The sequence below is a fragment of the Calidris pugnax genome, unplaced genomic scaffold (assembly GCF_001431845.1).
Source record: "Calidris pugnax isolate Ruff unplaced genomic scaffold, ASM143184v1 scaffold132, whole genome shotgun sequence".
NCBI classification, from domain to species: Eukaryota; Metazoa; Chordata; class Aves; order Charadriiformes; family Scolopacidae; genus Calidris; species Calidris pugnax.
In genome coordinates, this window is record NW_015090910.1 from 2729271 (window position 1) to 2751923 (window position 22653).

Consider the following 22653-nt stretch of genomic DNA (forward strand, 5'->3'; position numbering starts at 1 on the left):
CAGGTTGCTCAGAGCCCCATCCAACCTGACCTGGAATGTTTCCAGGGATGGGACATCCACCTCCTCTCTGGGAAACCTGGGCCACCATCTCACCTCCCTTACTGTAAAATCTTTCTTCCTTAGATTTAGTCTAAATCTACCCTCTTTCAGTTTAAAACCATTACCCTTTGTCCTGTCACAACAGGCCCTGCTAGAAAGTCTGTCCCAGCTTTCCTGTAGCCTCCTTAAGTACTGAAAGGCTGCAAGAAGGTCTCCCTGGAGCCTTCTCTTCTCCAGGCTGACCCCCCCCCAGCTCTCTCAGCCCCCCCTCCCAGCAGAGGGGCTCCAGCCCTCCCAGCATCTCTGTGGCCTCCTCTGGCCCCGCTCCAACAGCTCCATGTCCCTCCTGTGCTGAGGACCCCAGGGCTGGACACATGACTCCAGGTGGGGTCTCACCAGAGCAGAGCAGAGTTTACACATGGATGGATTATTTACACGAACCATCTGTATCCTGTCATTTAATGTAACACAAAAAATCTGGAGGGAAAATTTTGAATTTGTATCTCAATAAAAATTACAAAGTCTGTTTAAAAATATCCCCAGATCTATCTAGGAAAAAAAAAAAAAAAATGGACCCTTAAAGGCCATCTAGTCCAACCCCCCTACCATGAGCAAGGACGTCTTCAACTCGAGCAGGTTGCTCAGAGCCCCATCCAACCTGACCTGGAATGTTTCCAGGGATGGGACATCCACCTCCTCTCTGGGAAACCTGGGCCACCATCTCACCTCCCTTACTGTAAAATCTTTCTTCCTTAGATTTAGTCTAAATCTACCCTCTTTCAGTTTAAAACCATTACCCTTTGTCCTGTCACAACAGGCCCTGCTAGAAAGTCTGTCCCAGCTTTCCTGTAGCCTCCTTAAGTACTGAAAGGCTGCAAGAAGGTCTCCCTGGAGCCTTCTCTTCTCCAGGCTGACCCCCCCCCAGCTCTCTCAGCCCCCCCTCCCAGCAGAGGGGCTCCAGCCCTCCCAGCATCTCTGTGGCCTCCTCTGGCCCCGCTCCAACAGCTCCATGTCCCTCCTGTGCTGAGGACCCCAGGGCTGGACACATGACTCCAGGTGGGGTCTCACCAGAGCAGAGCAGAGTTTACACATGGATGGATTATTTACACGAACCATCTGTATCCTGTCATTTAATGTAACACAAAAAATCTGGAGGGAAAATTTTGAATTTGTATCTCAATAAAAATTACAAAGTCTGTTTAAAAATATCCCCAGATCTATCTAGGAAAAAAAAAAAAAAAATCAAAAAAATTACTACTCCCAAAGGAATGGAATAGCAAAACTGATTTGAGTAGAAAGTTCAGGACAAGAAAGTAACAAAAGTGCTTCTATTAATCATAGGTGGTATTCAGCACAAAAAATTATTTAAGGCACTGGTGTTTTTAACCAAAACCTACCTTGTTAGGAAAAGCTAATCCATGGAGACCATCCTGATTTGGACAGAATTTACAAACAGTGCCAGTTTTCACATACATCAACTAGCAAGTGTTACCAAAAGTTCCAACATATCAGTTTGTGGGTTTTCCCCCCTTATGAACAGTTTGTTAAATAAAGGAAAATAAAAACAATAAAAATAAAAATAAACACCTAGACAAGAATAGTCTCTACAACAAATATTTATCGCATTATAAAGCACCGCAGTGAAAACAGCACCAACATTTAGGGAAGCAGGTGAAAACAGAGCAATCAACATGAACACAGATGATGCTCTGTTTGTCAGACATCTCATTCCACAGCTCGTGACCGTCCAGGCACACAGAAAACTTGACAAGACATTAATTCTGAGGTGCTTTATAACAGTTTGACAAGATGCAGAGAAGATATCTAAGCTGCTGTTTTATTTTGGGCTTCTAGAGGTTGTAAATCTCCTCTCCACATCTGCACGTGTCAAATGTGGGTACACTCCTGGGAGAGCACAAGGCGCAGGGAGGCACTTCCCAACCGGAGGAGCTGACCAGTACCTGTCGTCCTCCGGAGATGCGTGCTGGATATGAATCCTGGGACTAGTAGGTCGTCTCCTCTCTAGGGAGGGGGACCATCTACCCCTGTTTGCCCGTTCAATAAAACAGGAAAGAAACAGGATATTTAGTTTGTGATAAAATTAAATATATGGGATGTGGGACTGGAAAAATACCCCAAAAAGTAATGGAAGCGTCTCATTTAATGATTTTTTTTCCTAGCAGTTTTCTAATCCCCAGGTATACGATTTTTACGGCTGCTTACTGCAGAAACATTAGACTGAAACCAAGCGAATGGATGGCCAAAGATGCAGAATTTAGAATGATATAAATCTTTTACAGAGTGTACCACTAAGTTTTCAAATATTCTTAAATGCTAGACTATCTAAACCCCTGTCTTTCACATAAGAAGTTGTAATTCCAAACTAGAACAGCTTTTCAAAGACCATATGATGGCAATTTTCTGTCGGCTAAGGGCTGGTGTTTTGTCAAGCCCATCTCTCCTAGTTCTTTGCACTGAAAAATGCATTCTCAGTAAAAATGCAGGACTATGAATTATAACAAAAATTCTAAGCCATAAAGCAACCCTTTTCTGGAACTCAATGAGAGAATAAAGGTAAATTAATTAGCTACAACTAAGCTACATACATTTGTGTACAAGGACTGTGGTAGTTTTTTTTCCCTTAAAAATACAGTGTGTGCAGCCAGCTTCCTCTTCTGCGCGTTTCTCTGCATCCCTGCAGTACATGCCAGCAGATTACATTGTATAAATTTAACAAAAAGGACCTGAATTGTGGATGAAAACTGGCGCTTTATGCGATTTTTTTCTTGAAAACACTAATTTAATTCAGAATGACACATGCTATAATATAGAATGGTGCTGCATATTTTGTTGGGATTTAAATGGTTATCATCAAACAGGTATAACGTCACAAAATCAAAATCCACTGATTAATTCACAAACAGCAAAATGTTTACATAAACTCTGCACAAGTATTTGATATTTCACTTTCTGAGGCATCCTTCCAGCCCATGTAATAAGGAAAAGGGGTTGGATTATGGAACATGCAAATAACAAAGGTTTCAAGGAGATTAGCATCACTTGAACAGGTAGGTAGATCTTTCAGAAGTTTCAGGAGGAAACAGGGTGTTAGTAGTTACTTTCTTTTTCTTTCCAAAGCAAGAGTTAAAGAAAATGTTAATGCACCAATGCACTCAGTCAAAGCCCTTAATATGCTGATGTCCACTAAATATCAAAGAGCATTGGGTAGGATTGACCAGGCCATGCAGTGTGAGCTTTGAGAACATGCTCTCTTCCCCTGGAGGCTGAATGACCACGAGCCACAGTGTAACGCAGACAAACATGCAATAACCTACTCCTTCACACGCTTGAAAGGAACTGGAAACATAATATGTTGCATACCTAATGCAAACAGTTATGTTATACAATATTTCAAATGTAAATGGTGATACTCAATGTGACTGTTAAAGGCATGCAACATAAACACCTAATACTTCAGAATTACCAAAAACCTTAGAAAAATCAGCATGACACGAGGCCATGCCCACAGCCCTGCTGAGAGCACACCAGCCCTGCCCACTCCCACAGCCCTGCTCCTGCGCTACGTGCTAACGAACACGACGACTGCCGGCAACATAAGAAACTTTAAAAGTAATTAAAAGCCACACTATATATTATGAAGTAACTACCACTGGCTGTGATCTTAAATCAATCTGGGGAAGATGGTATGATGATGAGAAACCACTAGGTGATACTGCACCTAAACCTCATGCCCACGGGCTTTCCTGACGGGAGGCTGGGGTCGCAAACAAATTTCTCTGCCCTGAAGAAATGGTATCCAATTTACAGGGAAAAAAAGCAGAAATTTTGAGACACAGTGAAAAGGACAATAAAAAAATCATACTAAAGGAAGGAATAGCAGCAAAAACATTTTCAATGTCATTAAAGAATATTTATGGCTATATTATAAACTAACATATGCCTTGCAGATCATAACAGGAATTTCAACAGAACCGTTTTGAAAAAAAAACCAAAACAACAAAACAGTGTGGAATAAATAGAAGGGGGTAAAAAAAAAAAAAAAAGGGGGGAAAAAAAAAAAAAGGCAGGCATGGTGCAACTGCATAGATGCATTAGTAGGGGCTGGGTATTTTTGAGAACCTAGTGTGTACTGTGCCAAAGAGTAATTCATGAAAGATTCAGTTCCGTACGAAAACTTCCCATTTAGCAAAACACTTTGGCAGGGCTGTGCCAGGGCAAGGTCACTCTGCCAAGAAGTTCCACAAACTTCCCTGGCTGGAATGATGATGCTCAGCCCAAGAGAAAAGGATGCCTTTTGTTGTTGTTTAGCTTTTCTTTTAGTGCAAATAACAAGACTTATATATCCCAAATTCTGCTCGTATATGTGGATCAACAAAATGACTTCTACTGGCAAAGTTGCGTCTTAAAAGCAGCAACTACTCCAACCATTCCAAATGACACGAATGATCTTGTATAGAGTTTAAGGATCAAAACTATTCCCAACGAATTGTTGACACAGAAAAATAGGGCTCCACTGTCCATCAGTTACACACAGCCAAAACCATTTTAAAAAAAAAAAAAAAAGCTCAAGTGGACCGTTTAAATTCTTGATCTCAAATACAGCCTGATTTACAACCTCTGAGATAAAAGGGGGGGGATAATTAGAAATAATTTTCCATAGGTGAGTATAGTCATAATTTTGTTGAAGAAAATATACAATGCCACACTCAGAAGTCTGTCTTCATTTTTTGAGAACTACAAGTCTAAATTTTTAAGTAAAATCTGCAGTTCCATTTGGTGGGGGAGAGGAAACACCATAAAAACAACTAACTATACCTTCACCATAGGTCCCTCAAATGCAGTGACAGCACAGTGGTGCCGTCCACATTGGACTTGACACAACCCCGGTGTTTCCCTTGGCTCCAAGCAGCACCACCTCCACCCTGACAGTCCTCTCCCTCATCTTTTCTCAGACAGTCTCCAGCAACGAAGTCAAGACAACCTTTTTGATATCATCCATTGCAGTGTTTCATTACACGTGCTTTCAAAAAAGCTTTACTACTGTTTAAGATGAACCTATCTTGCTGTATTTTAAGTTCCTTATTCTTGCCCAGCACAGGAACTAAGTGCTTTCTACATACCTTGAACTCAGTTCTGTGCTCTTCAAACTGAGGACTCCTTTGTCATTACACACAACTGGTCACTAACCTCATGTTAAAGTGTAAGTAGATACCTTCAACAGTGGAGAACTAAATCTTCTAAAATCAGCTTCCCCCAAACCAAAAATATTAATTTGGTGGGTTTTATACATTAAACATAACACCCTTCTCCAAAATCAGGGCTGTATTGGAAAAACATCATCTATGTCAGAAGAAAAAAACAAAGTGTGTCTTACATCCTCTGCAGAGGCACACAGATCTTATTGTGTATAACAAAAGCATTGTGGAAAAAGGGAATATGAATTTCCTAAAAAAGAGCTTTTCTGCACCCTCATGAAGGATCCCAAATCAAAAGCTCCTATTTAGGACTTCTGAGAGCAAGGAAGTGAAAGTTTCCAGTAAGGGAGAGTTTTTCTAGCCCAGGGATGCTCGGGGGCAGCAGAGGCCGCTCACAGAATGAACTCACAGGAAACGCTGCAGGTTCTGAGCAGGGATGTTGGACGGGACTGCTGGGCAGGAATTATAAAGACCAGATAACATCAGGGGCATGTGGAGACTTGAGAATAATAATTTAACTAGATACTAGATAGTTTACAATTGCCAGTTACTGTTTCATTGAATATTCAACCTGATGGGTGGCATGTTGAATACAGTACAAAACAGACCGCTCATGTCCAGACATTATTACATTAAATAGCTGCGTGTAGATGAATTCAGATATTTATATCTACACACTTTGCTATTAATATGATGCTATAGTATTTTTTTAAAAAATCTAGAGTGATATCCTGTATTTCATTCTGAGTGGCCTTATTTCTGTCATACTATTTTTTGGCTTTTAATAACCATGCATATATTATCTATGATATCTTGAGCTCAATCTTAAACAGGAATGAACTAGTGTGGATCCTCTTGAGGTATCTCAGTAGAGCATTACTCACTCTCCAACAAGGGCACAACATGAGAAGAGCGAAGTTCTACTCAAGGAGCAGCAGGAAGTGGGGAGGAGAAAAAGGGAAATTTCACAAAAAACTTTGGAGAAACCTTGTCTCAAAGAGAAAAGTATGTTCTTACTGCCTTTCTCACAGGTCCTGTCCCACACTAATGAAAATGATGCAACTGTTAAAGCACCACGCTGTGGGGGGGCTGACAAAGCAACTTTGCATTGTGAACTGCCAGGCCAGTTAAATATGTGTTGCACAGATGAAATTGTAATTCCACCACGTTCCCACTCAATGGGAGCCAACTATTGCCTTTGGTGAAGCTGAAGTCTCACTCTAAAATGGAACTGTTCTTAGCCAAAACCACAGGTGGTGATGAACATTTCCCTTGGGGAACAATCCTGTCTGTCGAATACACGACTCGTATTTGGTTCACCTACAATTTTGAACCAAGCTGTTGTAATATTAAAAATTCAGAAAGCATTCATAAAATGCCTGCAAAGTGTGTGACACAACAATATTTCATTTAAATTGCAAACATGTCTTCTTAAGCCTTATGTGAGCCTTAATATAATGTCACAGAGTGAAAAAAACTTAATGCAGTGACGTGCCTTGTAATTGCAAAAGCAGATGCAGCAGATTAGATCAAGAATGCAATGAAGTTTGGCTGTTTTGTAGAAAATACACCACTAGACAAACGACAGTTCTGGTTTGAAATATGAGAGTTTTGTCACAGTTTATAAATTATGTCACTGTCTCATTAGCAGTCCACAGAACAGGCAAGAAACACGTGTAATACTTCTTAGCAAATGATGATGAGGATTTGTCCAGACACTTAACACTGCAGCGCCGTTATCAGCATACTGAGGACTTCTGTAAGCAATGGCATCAGCTCAGACTGAAACAAGGGAAGAAGCCAGCAGCGGGTGAGCTCCAACACACAATTCACATGACATACATGAACACGGGAGCAAAACTGTGCACGGGTACCGAAGCAGACATGAACGTACAAGAATGTAGAGTGCTCGTATGAAGAAAAACAAAACTGATAAAGATCACCAGCACAGATGACAAGAAATTCATAAGTTTTTGTTTTATACCTTTCTCGTTCTGGTGAATGCAAACTAGTATCTGGTCTCAAGCAGTTGGTACTAGCACTCCTAGCCCTGTCAAGGGAGGGCTGCAGTTCACTAGTGCCAGTGCATTGCATCCAATGGGAGAAGGGAAAGAAAAAGAAAACAAAGAAAGGAATACAATGTTAGATATTAACTCATAAAATAATGCTCTCTTTAGAGAAAATGTAGAATCACAATGACTTAATTAAGGAAAACGTAAAAGAGCTGACTGGATGACAGTGCCAGGGTTTGTTTACAAAATAAAAGCAAACAAAAGACTGCTAGAAACGTTTTGCTAAGATCGTTGAAATGTTTAAAACTGAATGAGACAGAACACCCACTTGTAAGAAAGTGGAATGAGAAATACCAAATAATAAATTTTAATCCTTATTAACAGCAATAAATCTTAAGCCAACGTAAAAGGATGAGATACACTTTATATTCTGTGAAATCACTTTACAGTGAAGCTCATTTATTCTGCAAATCCATATTAGGCACCAAACAGGAGGGGGGGTTAATCCTCAGTTTCTTACCTAACAAGCAGATCATCTCCAAATTTCAGTATTCGTGAATTAAGGCCATCACGAAGGAGTGAAATATCCTGTCTAACCATGGGTTTGGTCTTAGCACATGCAGGAAGAGTTGAGCTTTGTAAATTAAAATTGTTTAAACAAAATGAAAATAAATTTGACACATAACCAAAGTCTTATACATAAACAAAAGAATGTAACAAAGGAAAACATTCAACATATAATTTTAACAGTGAAGACAACTCTCCCTAATACAAAGGGGTTGGTCTGGGTTCTTCTGTAATATAGGGGTTAATTTAAACAGTTATATGAAGTTATTTTAGGATTGTTATCTTTTTTTTTTTTTTTAATACTATTTAACAAGGCAAGACTATTTATTTTTTTTAAAAAGGAACTAACTACTAAAGGGGACTCTGAACACTTCTTACCTGTACAGGTTCCAATGAATACCGTTTTCTAGTAAAGGCATCTTGGGTGGTAATGTTTTATAGTGCCTAACAGAACTCCTTGAGTGTGGTGGAACAAAAGAAAACAGAACAACACAAAAACATGCCAGAAATAAAAAGACAGGCAAAGATAAGCCAAGACTGACCAAAACGCAAAATAAACACATAATATTGTACTACATTTAATAGCTGTACGAGCAGACTTCCCACTCTATGCTTCTCTCAAGCACTGACAGCTATCTGGGGGACAAATTCTTGTATTTACACTTTTGTTAGTACAATCCATGAACTCCTGACAATACTAGTACAGCTCAGATTGTTTTCTCGTGACAAAAGTAATCTAAATTCCATTTATAGAGATTTATAATTAAAATATACAAGCTTGTAAAGGATTAGGTTGATATTAATCTTGCTATTTATTTCTCTTAGCAATGCCTTACTGAGCCCTACAGAGACTTTAACCTCTCCAGCAGTGAGAAGCTTGCTGGAACAGGGGTATGGACTAGCACAGACTTCATTATGGCTCTATTGCACCTGGCAATTTTGGACATGGAAGTTTTTTGGCAGTGGTGTATCAGCTTCAAACACTAACAGTAACTAAATGCTATTGATAATAAGCTAATTAAAAACCCTAGGAGATCTACTACGTCAGCCAGCACAGCAGCACTCTGAGATGTCCCGTGACATCTGTCAGATGTCACCACTTCTGGTACAGGAGATTTTAGAGCAGGAAATGTTTTGCTGTATTATCCAGCTCTACCTATTAACAGGGGAGATATGGAAAGGCAGACAGTGGCTGCTGAATGGGAATCGTGGCCAATTAATAGTTAAAATTTAAAAAAAATAAATTTTAATTTAACAGCTTCACTGATGCACAGGTTTTTTTTACAGTTATTGTATTTATTATTTTACCTTTATACAACTGTGCCTTATAACAGAAACCCTATCACAGCACTTTTGATGTTGTTGCAAATTTGATTAAGAGAATTAGAGCCATCCAAGGTGTATTAAAAAACCCACTACTCTGTTGGGGAGAGTCCTACATCAAGTCAAAGAATTAGACTACATGGTTTTAAAAGATGGTTTTAAACATAAAGCACTGACGTAAAACTCTTGGCAACACCCAGATCCTGAACAGAAACACGGTTAATGACTTGGTTGAAGTGGTTAAATGGTTAACTCCTTCAGCCTACATATTTACTGGTTCTAAATGGAAGATTTCCTACACAATCTGACGTACTTTTAACAAGGTTAACAGACATGGGAGGAAAAAAGGGGAGGGGAAGCAGAATTGGATTTGATAGATAAAGATATTTCAGTCCCATTTAGTTTCACAACATTGAGACAGGGAGCTCCAAGCTTTGGAACAAGAGATTAATGAAGACTGAAGATGAGCCCAAACTACAAAGTTTAGGCCTGGATCTAATTTATAGCACAATTTTTGGTTGCAAAAACAAGTAATATGAGACCCCCTCAAATCTGGGGTTCCCAGTGAGCCCTCATTAATCACTGTTCTTTCCTCCACAAGTGCCCAAAATCAGCATGAGATTAGGTGTCACAAAGTAAAGATTGTTGGCTTGTGCATGGCTGTAATATAAACGTAAAGATGCAAATAAAAGAAAACATAAAAACAACTAAAAAGGAATGTTTGAAATTATAACACCACTCTCATGCATTGGGAGACCAGGACTGCTGTGACTAGACAGAAAATCTACCACTAAATACAAGTGCAAAATCAGAATTGCTTCGACTGCTTTGATCCTTGCTACTGAAGTTCACAAGCAGAAATACACATCTCAATCCGAATTAAAATGAACAAAAAAAGACAACTGACACCTGGATCACGACGTACCGGGCAGTTTGTTGCTTACTGGGACTGAACACCGCTAGGGAGGGAAGTGGGGCACGGGAAGCACAGACAAGCACCCAGACATGTGGTGATTAGCGACCCCCTTAATTACCTGCTGGTGTGTAGGCACTCTGCACTCCTTCCCCGCTTTGCTCTGGGCAGCATGAGAAGCTCACTGCACAGACAGGATGGGCCGTGAGTGAAACAGGGATCGTCATGAAGCATTAGATGACATGGTTTATGCCGATGATACGCAAATGAAAACATAGAAAGAAACAAGAAGCTTCCACCCAGATCAACCGTCTGACAGTGTTCAAACCCAGACTGCACTTCTCAAAGGACATGAGCCAGAAAACGCCTGCCATGACTACATTTTCAAGAAACTCCTTTTAGCCTGGCACCTCATTTTGTGGGACTTCTCTTTTTAAAATTCAGAAGTACTGTTTCAGAGCTCTTCATGACAAAAAGAAACCATAAACCAGCTACGTTTCTCTAGTAACCTCTTTTCTCATTAACCAATTAATAAAGAAACACTTTAGGAAAAAAAAAAAGGATGATTGTTAATTGCTGTTTGGTTGGTTCTTTTCCTCAGCCACAAACATACATGAAAGCGCAGGGAGGGTTTGCTACTAATTTCCTGCAGATTGGTTTATGGGAAGAGTAAACCAGTCACCCTTTTGGGAAAATCAGAAATGTATGTTCACTGAAAATATTACGTTTGGCCAAAAAAATATTATGGCTCATAGCTCTTGACAGTATTTTTTAATGCAATCCTAAAGAAAAAAAAATTGCTAATCAACTGTTAGACTTTCTGTTTCTTATTGTTTCCAATTGAGAAAGTCATCTGCCTGCTCTATTTATCACTCGCTGTAACCAAACTCACGCTACAGCCAGCAAGATGGTAAAATTAATACATTTATGCCTATGGTAAATATGACCATGATATGAAGTATCCCTTTAATTAATCTTGCAGTTTTATGCATTTCAGCACAATCAGGAAGACCAAGCTCCAAACCTCCTAATCATTGTAAAACTGAAATTAAAGCTAAACTTCATGGAAACATGCTATTTTAAACGAAGCAGGAGATCACATGAAGTACTATGGCAACAAAGAGAGAAAAGATTACAAAATAGGTAAAGCAGCAGTTGTTCAATGCGTTTTACTCTTCATGCCATTACAAAACGTCCCGTTTAATTGATGCAGAATAGGTAATATTCATCTAAAGTTCTGAACTGAGCAACTGGAAATAAAAGCCTGTGAGTTACGTGTGAGACTTGACTTTACATCTGGAACTACGAGCCTGATTTTGATGCAACAAAACGTATCAAAGTTGAACTGAATTATTGTAGGTATTTTAGCAAAATTTCCATTCATAAGCTCAGAGGACTGACAGAATTTATATGCAGGTTTCCAAATTACAAATAAACATGCATTTTAGGAAAAAAAGTTACCATTTTCTCAAGAGTTGCAAAATCAATGCAAAGTCCACAGTAAATCATGGGGTACTCTGTTAATATTTACTCTACCTTTGCGAAGCCAGAGTACCTATTGTAATTGGCCCACAGCAAACAGTAATATAAAACTCCTCCAGAAAAGGGATATAATATAGCAAATCCACCATGAAATCTTCAAGTTAAAAATACAAAGCAAAAGAATCCATCATAGTAGAGTACTGGTAATATAAGAAGATACTCATAGTTCTACAATAAATTAAGTCTGGTTTGGAGACATTTAAAATAAAGATTATTATTCTAAAACAAGTGTTTTCTAATGGGAGTATTTTAGTGCCCACATTAACAGGTTTTATTTAGGAATAAAAGAAACACTAAAAAAAAATAAAAAGGGCCGTGCCCTTGAAAACTGGATGATGTCCCTAAATTCAGACAAAAGTGTACATACACACACGTGTGTGTAAATATGTATTTGTATACAGATAAGAAAGGTAAAGTGGATAAACCAGCTAACACTGGAAATTTACCACACCAGATGCTTTAGAAAGAGACTATAACAGCTATTTTTATAAAGATCTGATCAGAATATTCAATATTAATTTGGGACCAATAACAGAACATTAAGAAAATAATCAAAAGTAATCAGCAACTGTAATTTTTGCCATGTGACTACTGGGTAATTACTTTTCAAACCGAGTTCATGTTAGGTATCTACAGGAATGTACTTTTTAGATTAAGGTTTAAGTACAGGAACAACCCATAATACTTATACTACTATTGATACTAATACTTAATACTGAATAAAGATTTTCTTTAAATCCTTGGATGCCATAGAGAATCTTCCTCAACAAAAGCTGGTTTTGATCTTCCCTCTGATGCTGGTCTGATGCACCGAGAGACTGAAACCTGCCCGGGTTAAACAGTCTCCACAGCTGGGGAAATCCAGGGGTGAAGGAAAAAGGAGACCGCTGCAGACAAGATTATTTTTCAAGGAGATTAAGTACATGGGCCCATCTTAAAGTCCTGCCAATAAGCCACGGACATCCTTCAGCTCTGATCTTTAAACTTCTGAGCAGTGTTTTCTGAAGACTGAGGAGAAGTGCAGCCCGTGCCCCCTGCCCGGAGCAGGCCCAGCCGCCCCAGGCCGGGGCTCCTCTCCAGGGCAGCCTCCCCAGACACCTCCAGCCCGGCTCAGCGCTGAGGGCACGGCTTCAGCCCTCACTGGGAGAAACCTCCCTGCACAGCTAACTGTCTATTGCTGCCGACAAAAGCTACTCTTTAATGTCTCTTCAGATCTGCTGAATAAGAAATCTGTTCAATAAATATCTTCAGGGATCTTTTGAATATATCACTACTTACAAAAATTAATAACATGAAATATTTGCAACAAGTGGAAATCACTTGAATTAGCTCAACTATAAATCTGACTACTACATTTAAAAATTCAGTTCACCTCTGAAATGAAATTCAGTGCAACAGTACAACTTAGACAATTCTCTACATACTTCTTGTCTATAAAGTTGTGTTTGAAAACGTTCCAAATAACTCACTAACTCCTATATGGATGTTATCCCATTAAAAAAGCAAAACAGGCGAGATAATTTACAAAACTGAACTAGTTTAAATGCAAAAGCCCTCCGTTATTCATCTTCTATGTTGCTTCAAAACTGGACAAAGAGTTCCAGAGATTTTTATGGTTAATTCTTCACGCATTTCCACATCACTGTGAAATATATGTTATGTATTGAATTTACTGGATCATTTGAAAAGGTCTGTCATCCTTACTCATAAAAAAATAGCAACTTCCTAAATAAATCCAAAGATATGACTTGGACAGTCAGTCTTATATGAATGGTAAATGTTTGCCATTGTATTTTAGCTACATGATTTTTTTTACAAGTAAGCAAACAATCCACAAAATTTGATAATCTACATGACTGTCATCATTATGTTTCCCAAATACCAAACTGAAATACCTTTTCAAACTTTTTTCAGCTATGAACAGAACAGAAATTCTCGTTTTCTTCCATTTTTATTGGAATATATTCCTAGACACCTGAAGAGCCTAAGAGGGGAGACCAGGTGTTCTCTGAGGAGTGCGGCCGCTGCATGTGTGCCAGGGAGAGATGTGTACATCTCACACATCTAAGATTGGAGATTTTTGCTAATTACAAGCACCTTGCTATCCTTGCTATGCTTGAGTATCGTACCAAGTTCACCAGAATGTGACAAAAAATGCTGCAAGAGTGCATCTATAGATGTTCAAAATCTCTAAGCAGAGGAATGCAAATCATAGCCCAGGGAACTCCCAGCTGGCAGGAAGGCCTGCCGGGCGCTGTGCTGGCTACACAAGCAGACACCTTCCAAGTTACAAGAATACCCAGGGCATACGTGTAGATCCATGGTTTTCTAGCAAAAACCTCTGGGCTTCATTCATGAAACAAACAGCAGAATATTCTAGGAATTAGTCTAGATACCTGCTATGACTGTTAACCCAGTACACAGCTTTACCTAGATAAATGATCTGGATAATTTAACCCTGACACCAGATTTGTCAGCGAGGGTGATTTCTCTCCCTTCCCCATTACTGTCAGTCCTGTTTCTACTGAGCACTTGAAAATTAGGCAAACTGTCAGAGACATTTCTAAACGTTTTTCCAAGTTCAGGGTGACGATGTACCTTTCTTGATCAGACAAATACTGACTATCCATGTCTCTGGATCTGTAATCAACTGCAGTTCTGGAGGCATCATGGTGTCTAGTTGGAGAACGTGATCTTCTCATTTGATGAATTTCATCTAAACTCCTGAAAAGCAGAAATACATATGATAATCTTGTTTTCTCATAAATAGCACATCTTAATGTGATTACAGTACAAGTTGGCTGAAGAATGTTTTTACTCATTAAATTGCTAATATATGACTTCTTAAAAAACATCAGATCCTAAGACTAAAGAAAAATTCAAGAACAAAGCTTCCTAGAAACTGGAGGAAAGGAAAACAGGTAAAAACTGACTGATTTTTAGGGTTCCATAAGAGGTTGCAAGAGAAGCTTATTGCCCTGCACAATAAACCAAGCAAAATCAATTGGGTCAAATTTTGTGCTTAAACAGTTTGTACAGCACTATTCAAAAAAAGCATCAAGCACGCAAATGAAAAGCTCAAAAAGGATTTCCCAATTAATAGGTTGTCCATTAAAAGCAGTAAATGCTAAAATAATAATAAAATAGAGGTTTATAAATCACTATCTGGTTCTGTAAAGTATTTTCCACTTCTGTAAAAAAGTCACATTCTAAATACAGTTGCTTATTTCAGCTTGCTGTTACTCCAAAATTGTTCAATTCATAGTTATTCTACAATTTGTACATGCCACTGTTTATTATCCCACAAATATACTCAAGTGGCTTCAGACAAGATTCAGCCACTGCCTAAAAAACATTTCCAAACCTACGTATTTGTTATGGTGCACAGATTATGAATCGCAAAGAAAATATTGGGAAGAATAGGTAAATCTTACAAAGTTATGATTCATCCCATGAGTGTTCTCGAATGATTAATAAAAACATACATCAAGTTAAAATACTACACTATTAAATTCAGATACAAAAAAAAGGTTTAAAATTGTGAAAAATTGCTGAACCAGGGAAAAGTTAATAATGAGAGACTGCATAAACTGGACACCAGCTGGTGTCTCACTGACACCCACCTCTGTAATGGCACATTTGGTAAACGTGAACGGGTCCTGCCCTGATCGTCGCCGCGGTGAGGAGATACTGAGCGTGAGCGATGATGTGTTGTTCTTTGCTGTTCTGGCACAGTTAGCGTTGTGGATTTACTTTCTCTAGTACTAGATCTATAACCTACTGGCAAGAGGGCAACAAAAGGAAATTAGAGAATACAAGTTTGGATTTGGGAAGAACTCAGACGGTTAGTCCTTCAGGAACACACATCCTAAACGTTTACACAACTTTCCAGTCATCACTCAGCTGTTGTACATCCTGAGGTACCATGCAGCCCGGATCAATCACTGCCATTACCTGTACATGGCTACATGTGCAAAGGCAGAGAAACTGAGAGGATTTTCATTAGGTGCTGGAAGATGCGAAGGAGAGGACAAAGTTTTGGGGAAGAGTACCAGGAGTATCTTGCATGTCAAAATTGTCACACAATAGAAAATATTTGAACGGAATCCAAGCAATGCAGATCTCCCTCATCTGCCAAATGGAGAACACAGCACAGACCACCCAGGACTGCTCAGACATAAAGCATCCTGCTGACTCTTGCTTCAGTTACGTACAAAGATGTTCTCCTACTAAACTTGGCCAAAGCTACTTACTTTCAAAAATTACAAGCACTAAGAGTATTTTGTATAGAATACTGGGTGTTGCATACTCTGCAGACCAATTTTTTCCAAACACTATGAATGACCCGCAAAGTTACTTCCAGTTCATTTTTATATGGGATTTTAAAAAATCAGCAGAATTTCAGTAGATTTTAAAGCATTGATATTCCTGTGCCTTTTTGCATGTAGCACACCGTTTGCCTTGTTAAACACTTTGAATCCCATCCTAAAACAGACAATGCAGGAAAATAAGATGAACGGATTCCAAAACATGCCTGTTACCTTTCCAAAATGGCCTACGGAGATTTGCTCACTTCATTCGCTCACTTCTAGACTTTTAAATTAGCTTAGATTTAAATTAGAATCCCTGGACAGAAAATCCCTTCATGACAGAAAGGGTCATTGCTTAAGTCATCCCTTAACGACTTCGCAAATTATTGTTTAGATTCCCAAATAATAATTTTGCTGCTCCTCTGAATTTGTCTAGCATGAAATTCTTGAAATGTGTTATTTTGTTTGTCAGCTAAAATACCAGCTTGTATCAGAAATCTTCTTTCCAGGCAGGAAAAGACTATGATTTAGTCACTCAATCACCAGCTGGATAAATTAAGTTGCACTTTTTAAGACTCTTGTTATAGAGCTTCAAGTTTGGGGTTTACTCGTGTTTTCTATAATTTGTGTAATTCTTGTAGTTCATCTCTGATCTTCTCCCAAATTGTTAAAACACTCCTAAAAGTGTGCCCCGTGCACAGAGCCTGTGCTAGGACTGGTGATGTGTTCAGTGACGCCTAATGACTGGGGAAGCTGCAAATCTGAACCCTGATCACAAACTTCAAGGAATCTTTCATGCCTTTTCCCCAAATTGTGCATGACCACTCTGACAGACACGTAACCTCTCTGAAAGCATTATCTCATTATTAGACCTGGAGGAAAACACTTTGTTAAAACAGTGAGTTTTAACTCAATAAGTCTTGTTGTCTTTAATATAATCACCGCTACAATAACGACAGGGAAGGGAGACAGGAAGGAGATAATGCTGATAAAAAAATGATTAGAGGGTCTTACTACAGACTTTCTGATTACTGACAGCTAGGAAATATATACAAAAAGACCTCTGCAAGTCCTGCTGTCATTTTGTCCAACTTTTGTGTCTTCTACTCTGTAGTATAGCCACTCGTGTGAGAATGAGGGAGATAGTTTTTTTCTTCATTTCTTGAAGCAGAGAGGTGGGATGAGGTTAATAAACCAGGAAACAAGAAGCACTATGAGTGCTGGTAGATCTTAGTGGGTAGGACTGCACCAAAAGAAAAGCACTCGTCACAGGAACACACTGTGGAGCTCAGAAACACACACAGGGACTGTAACGTTGAGCGTATGAGTGTGCTGTTCCCAAACCACACTGAGCTACATACGCCAAACTGAAATAATAAACAGAGTTCCATATTTAAAATGTGACATTACTCAAGTTTGGAGGAGGGGAGGCTACTGTTAGAAAATTAGAGAAAACATGAGCAAAAAAACTTTTGAGAGAGCTCACCTGCAGCTACAAACCAGAGCTCACCTGCAGATGCTCGTCACCCGCAGAGAACCCCACGGCAGCGCTGCCGGAGCAGGGGCTGTCCCCGGGCCGGCAGGGGCTGGCACCCCCACCCCAGCATCTGCCAGGGCTCATCGACCCTTCAGCAACGGGGACCCCAAGCTTTGGCACGTCTGGCTGTGCCGCGGGCTGGAGTACCTTCTCTGCTGAAAAAAGGTTTCAGAGCTGTGCAGTGGAATTAGAAAGGAACATGAGGATCTCCTGGATCTCAGGACAAGGACTGGGTGAAAACTGTGAAGTGAAAAAGGGACTCCCTCAGGACTTCAGCAGAGATTCCCTCATCTCTTATACGAAGGTTGCTGCAGAAAATGGCTGGGTATTTGTCAGAGGAAGAAAAAAGACTAACCATGACAAAAGCTGGATGTGTTTCCTTTAACCCTTTATTCTTTAGATAACTAAATCTAAGCCGTATGTGCTAAAAAATATTTCATGTTCTAAACAAATGAAAGATTTTTTTTAGATAAAATCCTGTCATCTCTATCAGAAGGAACACTAGCTTACATTTATTCAACACTAAAATCAAAGAAATCCAAAACTTCTTTCCAACCATTAGGAAACTGTACTGAAATAAATATAATTTAAATATTAAAAAAAATTAAATATAAATTTCGGTTTAAAATCTATTTCTAAAGTATCTCTAGTCGGCCTAAAAAAAATACACCTAGGATTATCCTGGACATTTAAAGGTCTTGTATAGAAAGATGATTTTCTCCTACATATTCTTATAGCTAAGCTATCCAGGGAACAATCTCTGAAGCCTGTGCATTGTGCGCACACAGAGCTCACAGAACAGGCAACAGCAATTCACGTTTATCCCAAATACTAGCTCCAGGGCTGTCAAGTTGGTGCAACGGCATCAGGCTGCCAGTGAGGGTGACAGCGACAGTGAGTTTCCTCACAGCCTGGAGCACGGGGACCGGTGACTCCGGAGGAGCAGAGGGGTGTTGGCAGGGACCAGCAGGGCAGCAGCATCAGGCTCATGGCGCTTTATGCAGAAGAAGTTTCTCAGTTGCTCATGGGAAACTGTCAGGTGTGAGGTGAAACAGAAGCTGGATGGATGATGAAAATGGTTCCAGCAAGTGTTTGGTATCAGAGCCTTTTTCCCTTTAAGCCAGTGCAGACAGTGACAAGGTGCTGTGTTGACGTCCCCCTGCTGCTACAGGAGGAAGGTAAGAACAACACAGCCATTTGCACAGATCACATAGGGTAGAAAACAAATGGTTCTGAAGAGTTACCCAAAGCAGAAGCAACACGGCTCATTAAAAACATCCTTTGGGATGCTGTCAACTGCATAGCAGCTTTTTTTTTTTCTTTTTAATTAAGAAAGTTACTGAAGTTTGGGTTAAAAAAATAGGCCTCAAAACACATTTTGATTTTATTAAATCTTTTACTGGTCCCTTACTGACCCTTCCATCATACATAGCATCGGTGAGGCCACATCTGGAGCACTGGGCTCCAGATGAAAGACAAACATGGAGTCACCGGTGTGAGCTGAGCTCAGGATCACAAAGGTAATCAAGAGCCGGAGCATCTCTCATACAAGGAGAGGCTGACATTGGATAATTCTTGTACTTCATCTCCAATCTTCTCCCAAACTGTTAAAACCCGTGTGTGGCCCATCTACAGAGCCTGTATTAGAGCGGGTCGTGTGTTCAGTGACACTCAATAACTGGTGTCACTGCAGGGAGCAGCTCGTGAAGAACTGCAGCCCATGGGAAGGACTCGCGCTGGAGAAGTTCATGGAGGATGGTCTCCTGTGTGAGGGACCCCACACTGAAGCCGGGGAGGAGTGTGAGGAATCCTCCCCTGAGGAGGAAGGAGCAACAGAGACACCTTGTGATGGACTGACCACAGCCCCCATCCCTGTTCCCCTGCGCCCATGGGCAAGAGGAGGGAGAGAAAATCGGGAGTGAAGTTGAGCCCAGGAACAAGGGGTTGGGGGGAAGGTGATTTAATATTTTTTATTTCTCATTACCCTACTCTGATTTGATTGGTAATAAATTAAAGTAATTTTTTCCCCAGTCTAGTCTGCTTTGCCCACGACAACAACTGCTGAGTGATCTCTCCCTGTCCCCATCTCGACCCAGGAGCCTTTCGTAATATTTTCTCTCCCCCATCCTATTGAGGAGGGGGACGTTACACTGAACTGGAACCTGAAATGTAAGTCAGTCTACACAGATTTGCTGGTACCTACGCTGACAACTAAAAAAAAATGAAATCATAAACAGGAAAAAATATTTAGAACCTATGATTTAATTTTAAATGTTCACTCTCCTCGCTGATGTAAAAATGTCAAGATTAATACCTTCATTAAAGCAAATATCATTACTAGACACACCTGAACACATTTCGCTCTCTAGTAACTCAGGTGATAAGTGTATTAAAGTAAGAAAAGAACCCAATCAACATCAAAGGAAGAAGAACTTGACTCAGTAAACATCAAAGTGATACTGCACTGATAAAATATGTGATTTATTTCTATGGTTATATAAGGAGTAAATAAATTGTTAGATTATTTTAAACACATATCAGGAAGATAGAGAGCTTTCCAAGTCCCACCATGATTTAATACATTGATTTTCATCAGGAAGTTCCACAGAAAAACTGATTTCGTGCTGACAGTGCCATAGTGACTCTCTAGCCAGTTTGGGACAATTGGGAACCATATTCATCTGACTTGTAGCAACAGTCAAATAGAAGTAGAAAAATGTGGTATCCAAAATGATCCTCAAGATTTTCAGTATGTAAGGAATGCTGAACTAAAAGTCAAACCACGATAGTCTCTACAAGTATATACTTATGAACATTCAGGTAATGATAGTTCATGAAGGCTTATGAAAACTATAAAAGACACAGCCATGCTACATGCATCTTAATCTACAGCCATGCATTCGCAATAAAGTCCGCGGGAGACTGCATTAGAGCTAAGTTTCAAGCAAAAAGCAAAACAAAAAAAAAATGCTTGCAATAAACACTGAAATCCTAATTACTATTTTTAAATGATTTCTTGAATTTAATTTATATTTTATATAATGCTCAGAACATTATGCAGTAAACAATTAAACAATTTGAACCATCCAGTGGTTCATGTATGATGAATGATATGAAAAAGAAATATCAATGAATGAATAGCAGAATCTTTTAATTCACCATGACTTAGGTCAGGTACCATGGAATAATCAGAAAAACTGTTTTTTTCACAATGCATTCTCCAAAACCAGTATTCTCAATATTCTGAAATGTTATAAAGAACAAATAAATAAACAAGCAAAAAAGAAGAAGAAGAAGAAGAAGAAGAAGAAAGCAGGACCATGCTGTTCACCCACGCACCTGGAGGAACAACTCCAATACCATCATCAACATCATAATCTGAGATGTCACTATCACTGATTGGCCGAGATCCTGCACAACAGTAAGGTAAACAAATACCTCAACATCTGGTCGTGTTATATAATGTAAAAATATGTTCATTTAACTACTGAAATTAAAAAGCTGATTTTAAGTGTAGACAATAGAGAAGGAGAACTGAACCGCAGTGACTGACGTTTCACAAGACACATGAGCCACTTTACATCTTACAGCTGCTGCAGCCTCCTTCCCCCTTCTCCTTCCCTCGGGTCCTCAGCAATCCTCTACTGGGATAGTTTATCTCACTTAACCAGCAAAAAGTTAACTCAAAGAAAGAAAAAACTCCCCCTTTTGTGCTATTTCAGTGAGTAAGCTGAGTCAGCTTGCTGAGCGGGAAAGGAGAGGTAGCGGCATATGGCAAGAGAGGGGAAGAGGAAACAGCACTGCCAGCTTTTGGAAAACTTTAAATATCTCATGAAAACTAACCTTTAATTTCCTCACTCTATACATATCTTTATGCAGTAATTACAGCAGTATCACATTTTTATAATTCATTCCTGAATCTGCACCAATTTCCTGCGCATTGGCCAGAATGAACAATTTCCATGTGTAAGAAAAACCAGAAAAATAGCTTGGAAACATAATTTAAAATAATCTCCAATGCCCTTCTTATTTCTAAATAAATCTTAAAATATTTTAAATGAACAGAGAAGCTACAGTATTCAAATATTTCAATACATTCATTATTTTTATATGCCTCATACAAACCTGAAATCAGACTCACCAAAACAACTGCACCTCCCAAATTCACACATACAATGTCTCTCTGCTGCAAAAGCCCACCTCTCATCTGATTGTCTAATGAGCCTATTGGAGTTGAGACTAACTTCATGAGGAAAAGTGGTTTTAAGCCTCACAAGTCTTTAAAGACTTCATTTGTATAAATTAAAAGTGTTTAATTATTAAAAAAGGTATCCAATAACTACCTCTTTCTATTTAGAAGGAAACTTGTGCAAACAAATGTTCGAACAATTTTCTTTTGCTACCGAAAGCCAAATCAATTCCAACACATTTCACATACCTAAAAGTTATGTGACACAGGGGAAAGGCTGCCGTGTCATAATTTGCATTTCTTTTCTGCCACACATATTCATTACATTTAAAGACTATGAAATAGTATTTTTATCTACTATAGGAAAGTTAAATACCATTACACCATATCCAGCACTTCTAATTTAAAAGAGATGAATGGAATTCAGACCTACTTTGCAATTTTTTGCTAGTGCTTTCTCCACCATGAACATGTCTTCTTGGCATGAAAGGTGATGGCTGAGGCAGAGGTAGTGAAGATTCATCATGTGTCTGTAACTTATACCAATGTGGTTCATCATCTAAAAGCGCTGTCTCCAGCTCTATAAGAATCTAGTGTAAAAATGATGGGGTTTTAATTTGACTTTTATGGTACACACGTGCAAACGCATTTACAACATACACATGCATATGTATTCCAAGCTGAACAATGAGCTCGGGAGAAACGTGACTGTGTGTATCACCTCTCCAAGAAATTCACTCTCTTCTTCTTGTACTCTCGGCTGGTCCCAGACGGTAATTTCCAGCATTCGTTCTCTAAAATCTCTACGATGTACATGTGAGTAGAGAAAAGTTTGGTTCCATTTTGGCTCTAGACTTTTCTTTACTGTTTTGGTCCTCCTTTTACTCTTGTCACTGAAACACAAATATTTGTTGTCAATTGTTTGCTGATGCCCAAAAGAGAAATGTGCTTGCTGTACAGTGGATCACATCCATCCAAAAGTCCACAAAGTTCAGTTAATACTGA

General features: G+C 39.3%; 1 protein-coding gene across 12 annotated transcripts in view; it reads right to left on the reverse strand.

Moving 5' to 3' along the window:
• RIMS1 (regulating synaptic membrane exocytosis 1) overlaps positions 1-22653 on the reverse strand; it is a 227620-nt gene that overhangs the window by 80316 nt on the left and 124651 nt on the right. For 3 of the 12 annotated variants that reach the window (XM_014949336.1, XM_014949339.1, XM_014949344.1), the window contains 9 exons: positions 22370-22541; positions 22082-22238; positions 20799-20870; positions 15236-15392; positions 14211-14336; positions 10192-10254; positions 8213-8290; positions 7788-7901; positions 7240-7329 (listed from right to left, as the gene is read on the reverse strand). In XM_014949336.1, the coding sequence (XP_014804822.1) occupies positions 7240-7329; positions 7788-7901; positions 8213-8290; positions 10192-10254; positions 14211-14336; positions 15236-15392; positions 20799-20870; positions 22082-22238; positions 22370-22541 (1029 nt within the window). The remainder of the gene's footprint in view (positions 1-7239; positions 7330-7787; positions 7902-8212; positions 8291-10191; positions 10255-14210; positions 14337-15235; positions 15393-20798; positions 20871-22081; positions 22239-22369; positions 22542-22653) is intronic. The other 9 variants (XM_014949346.1, XM_014949345.1, XM_014949340.1 and 6 more) reach the window with 6 other exon arrangements.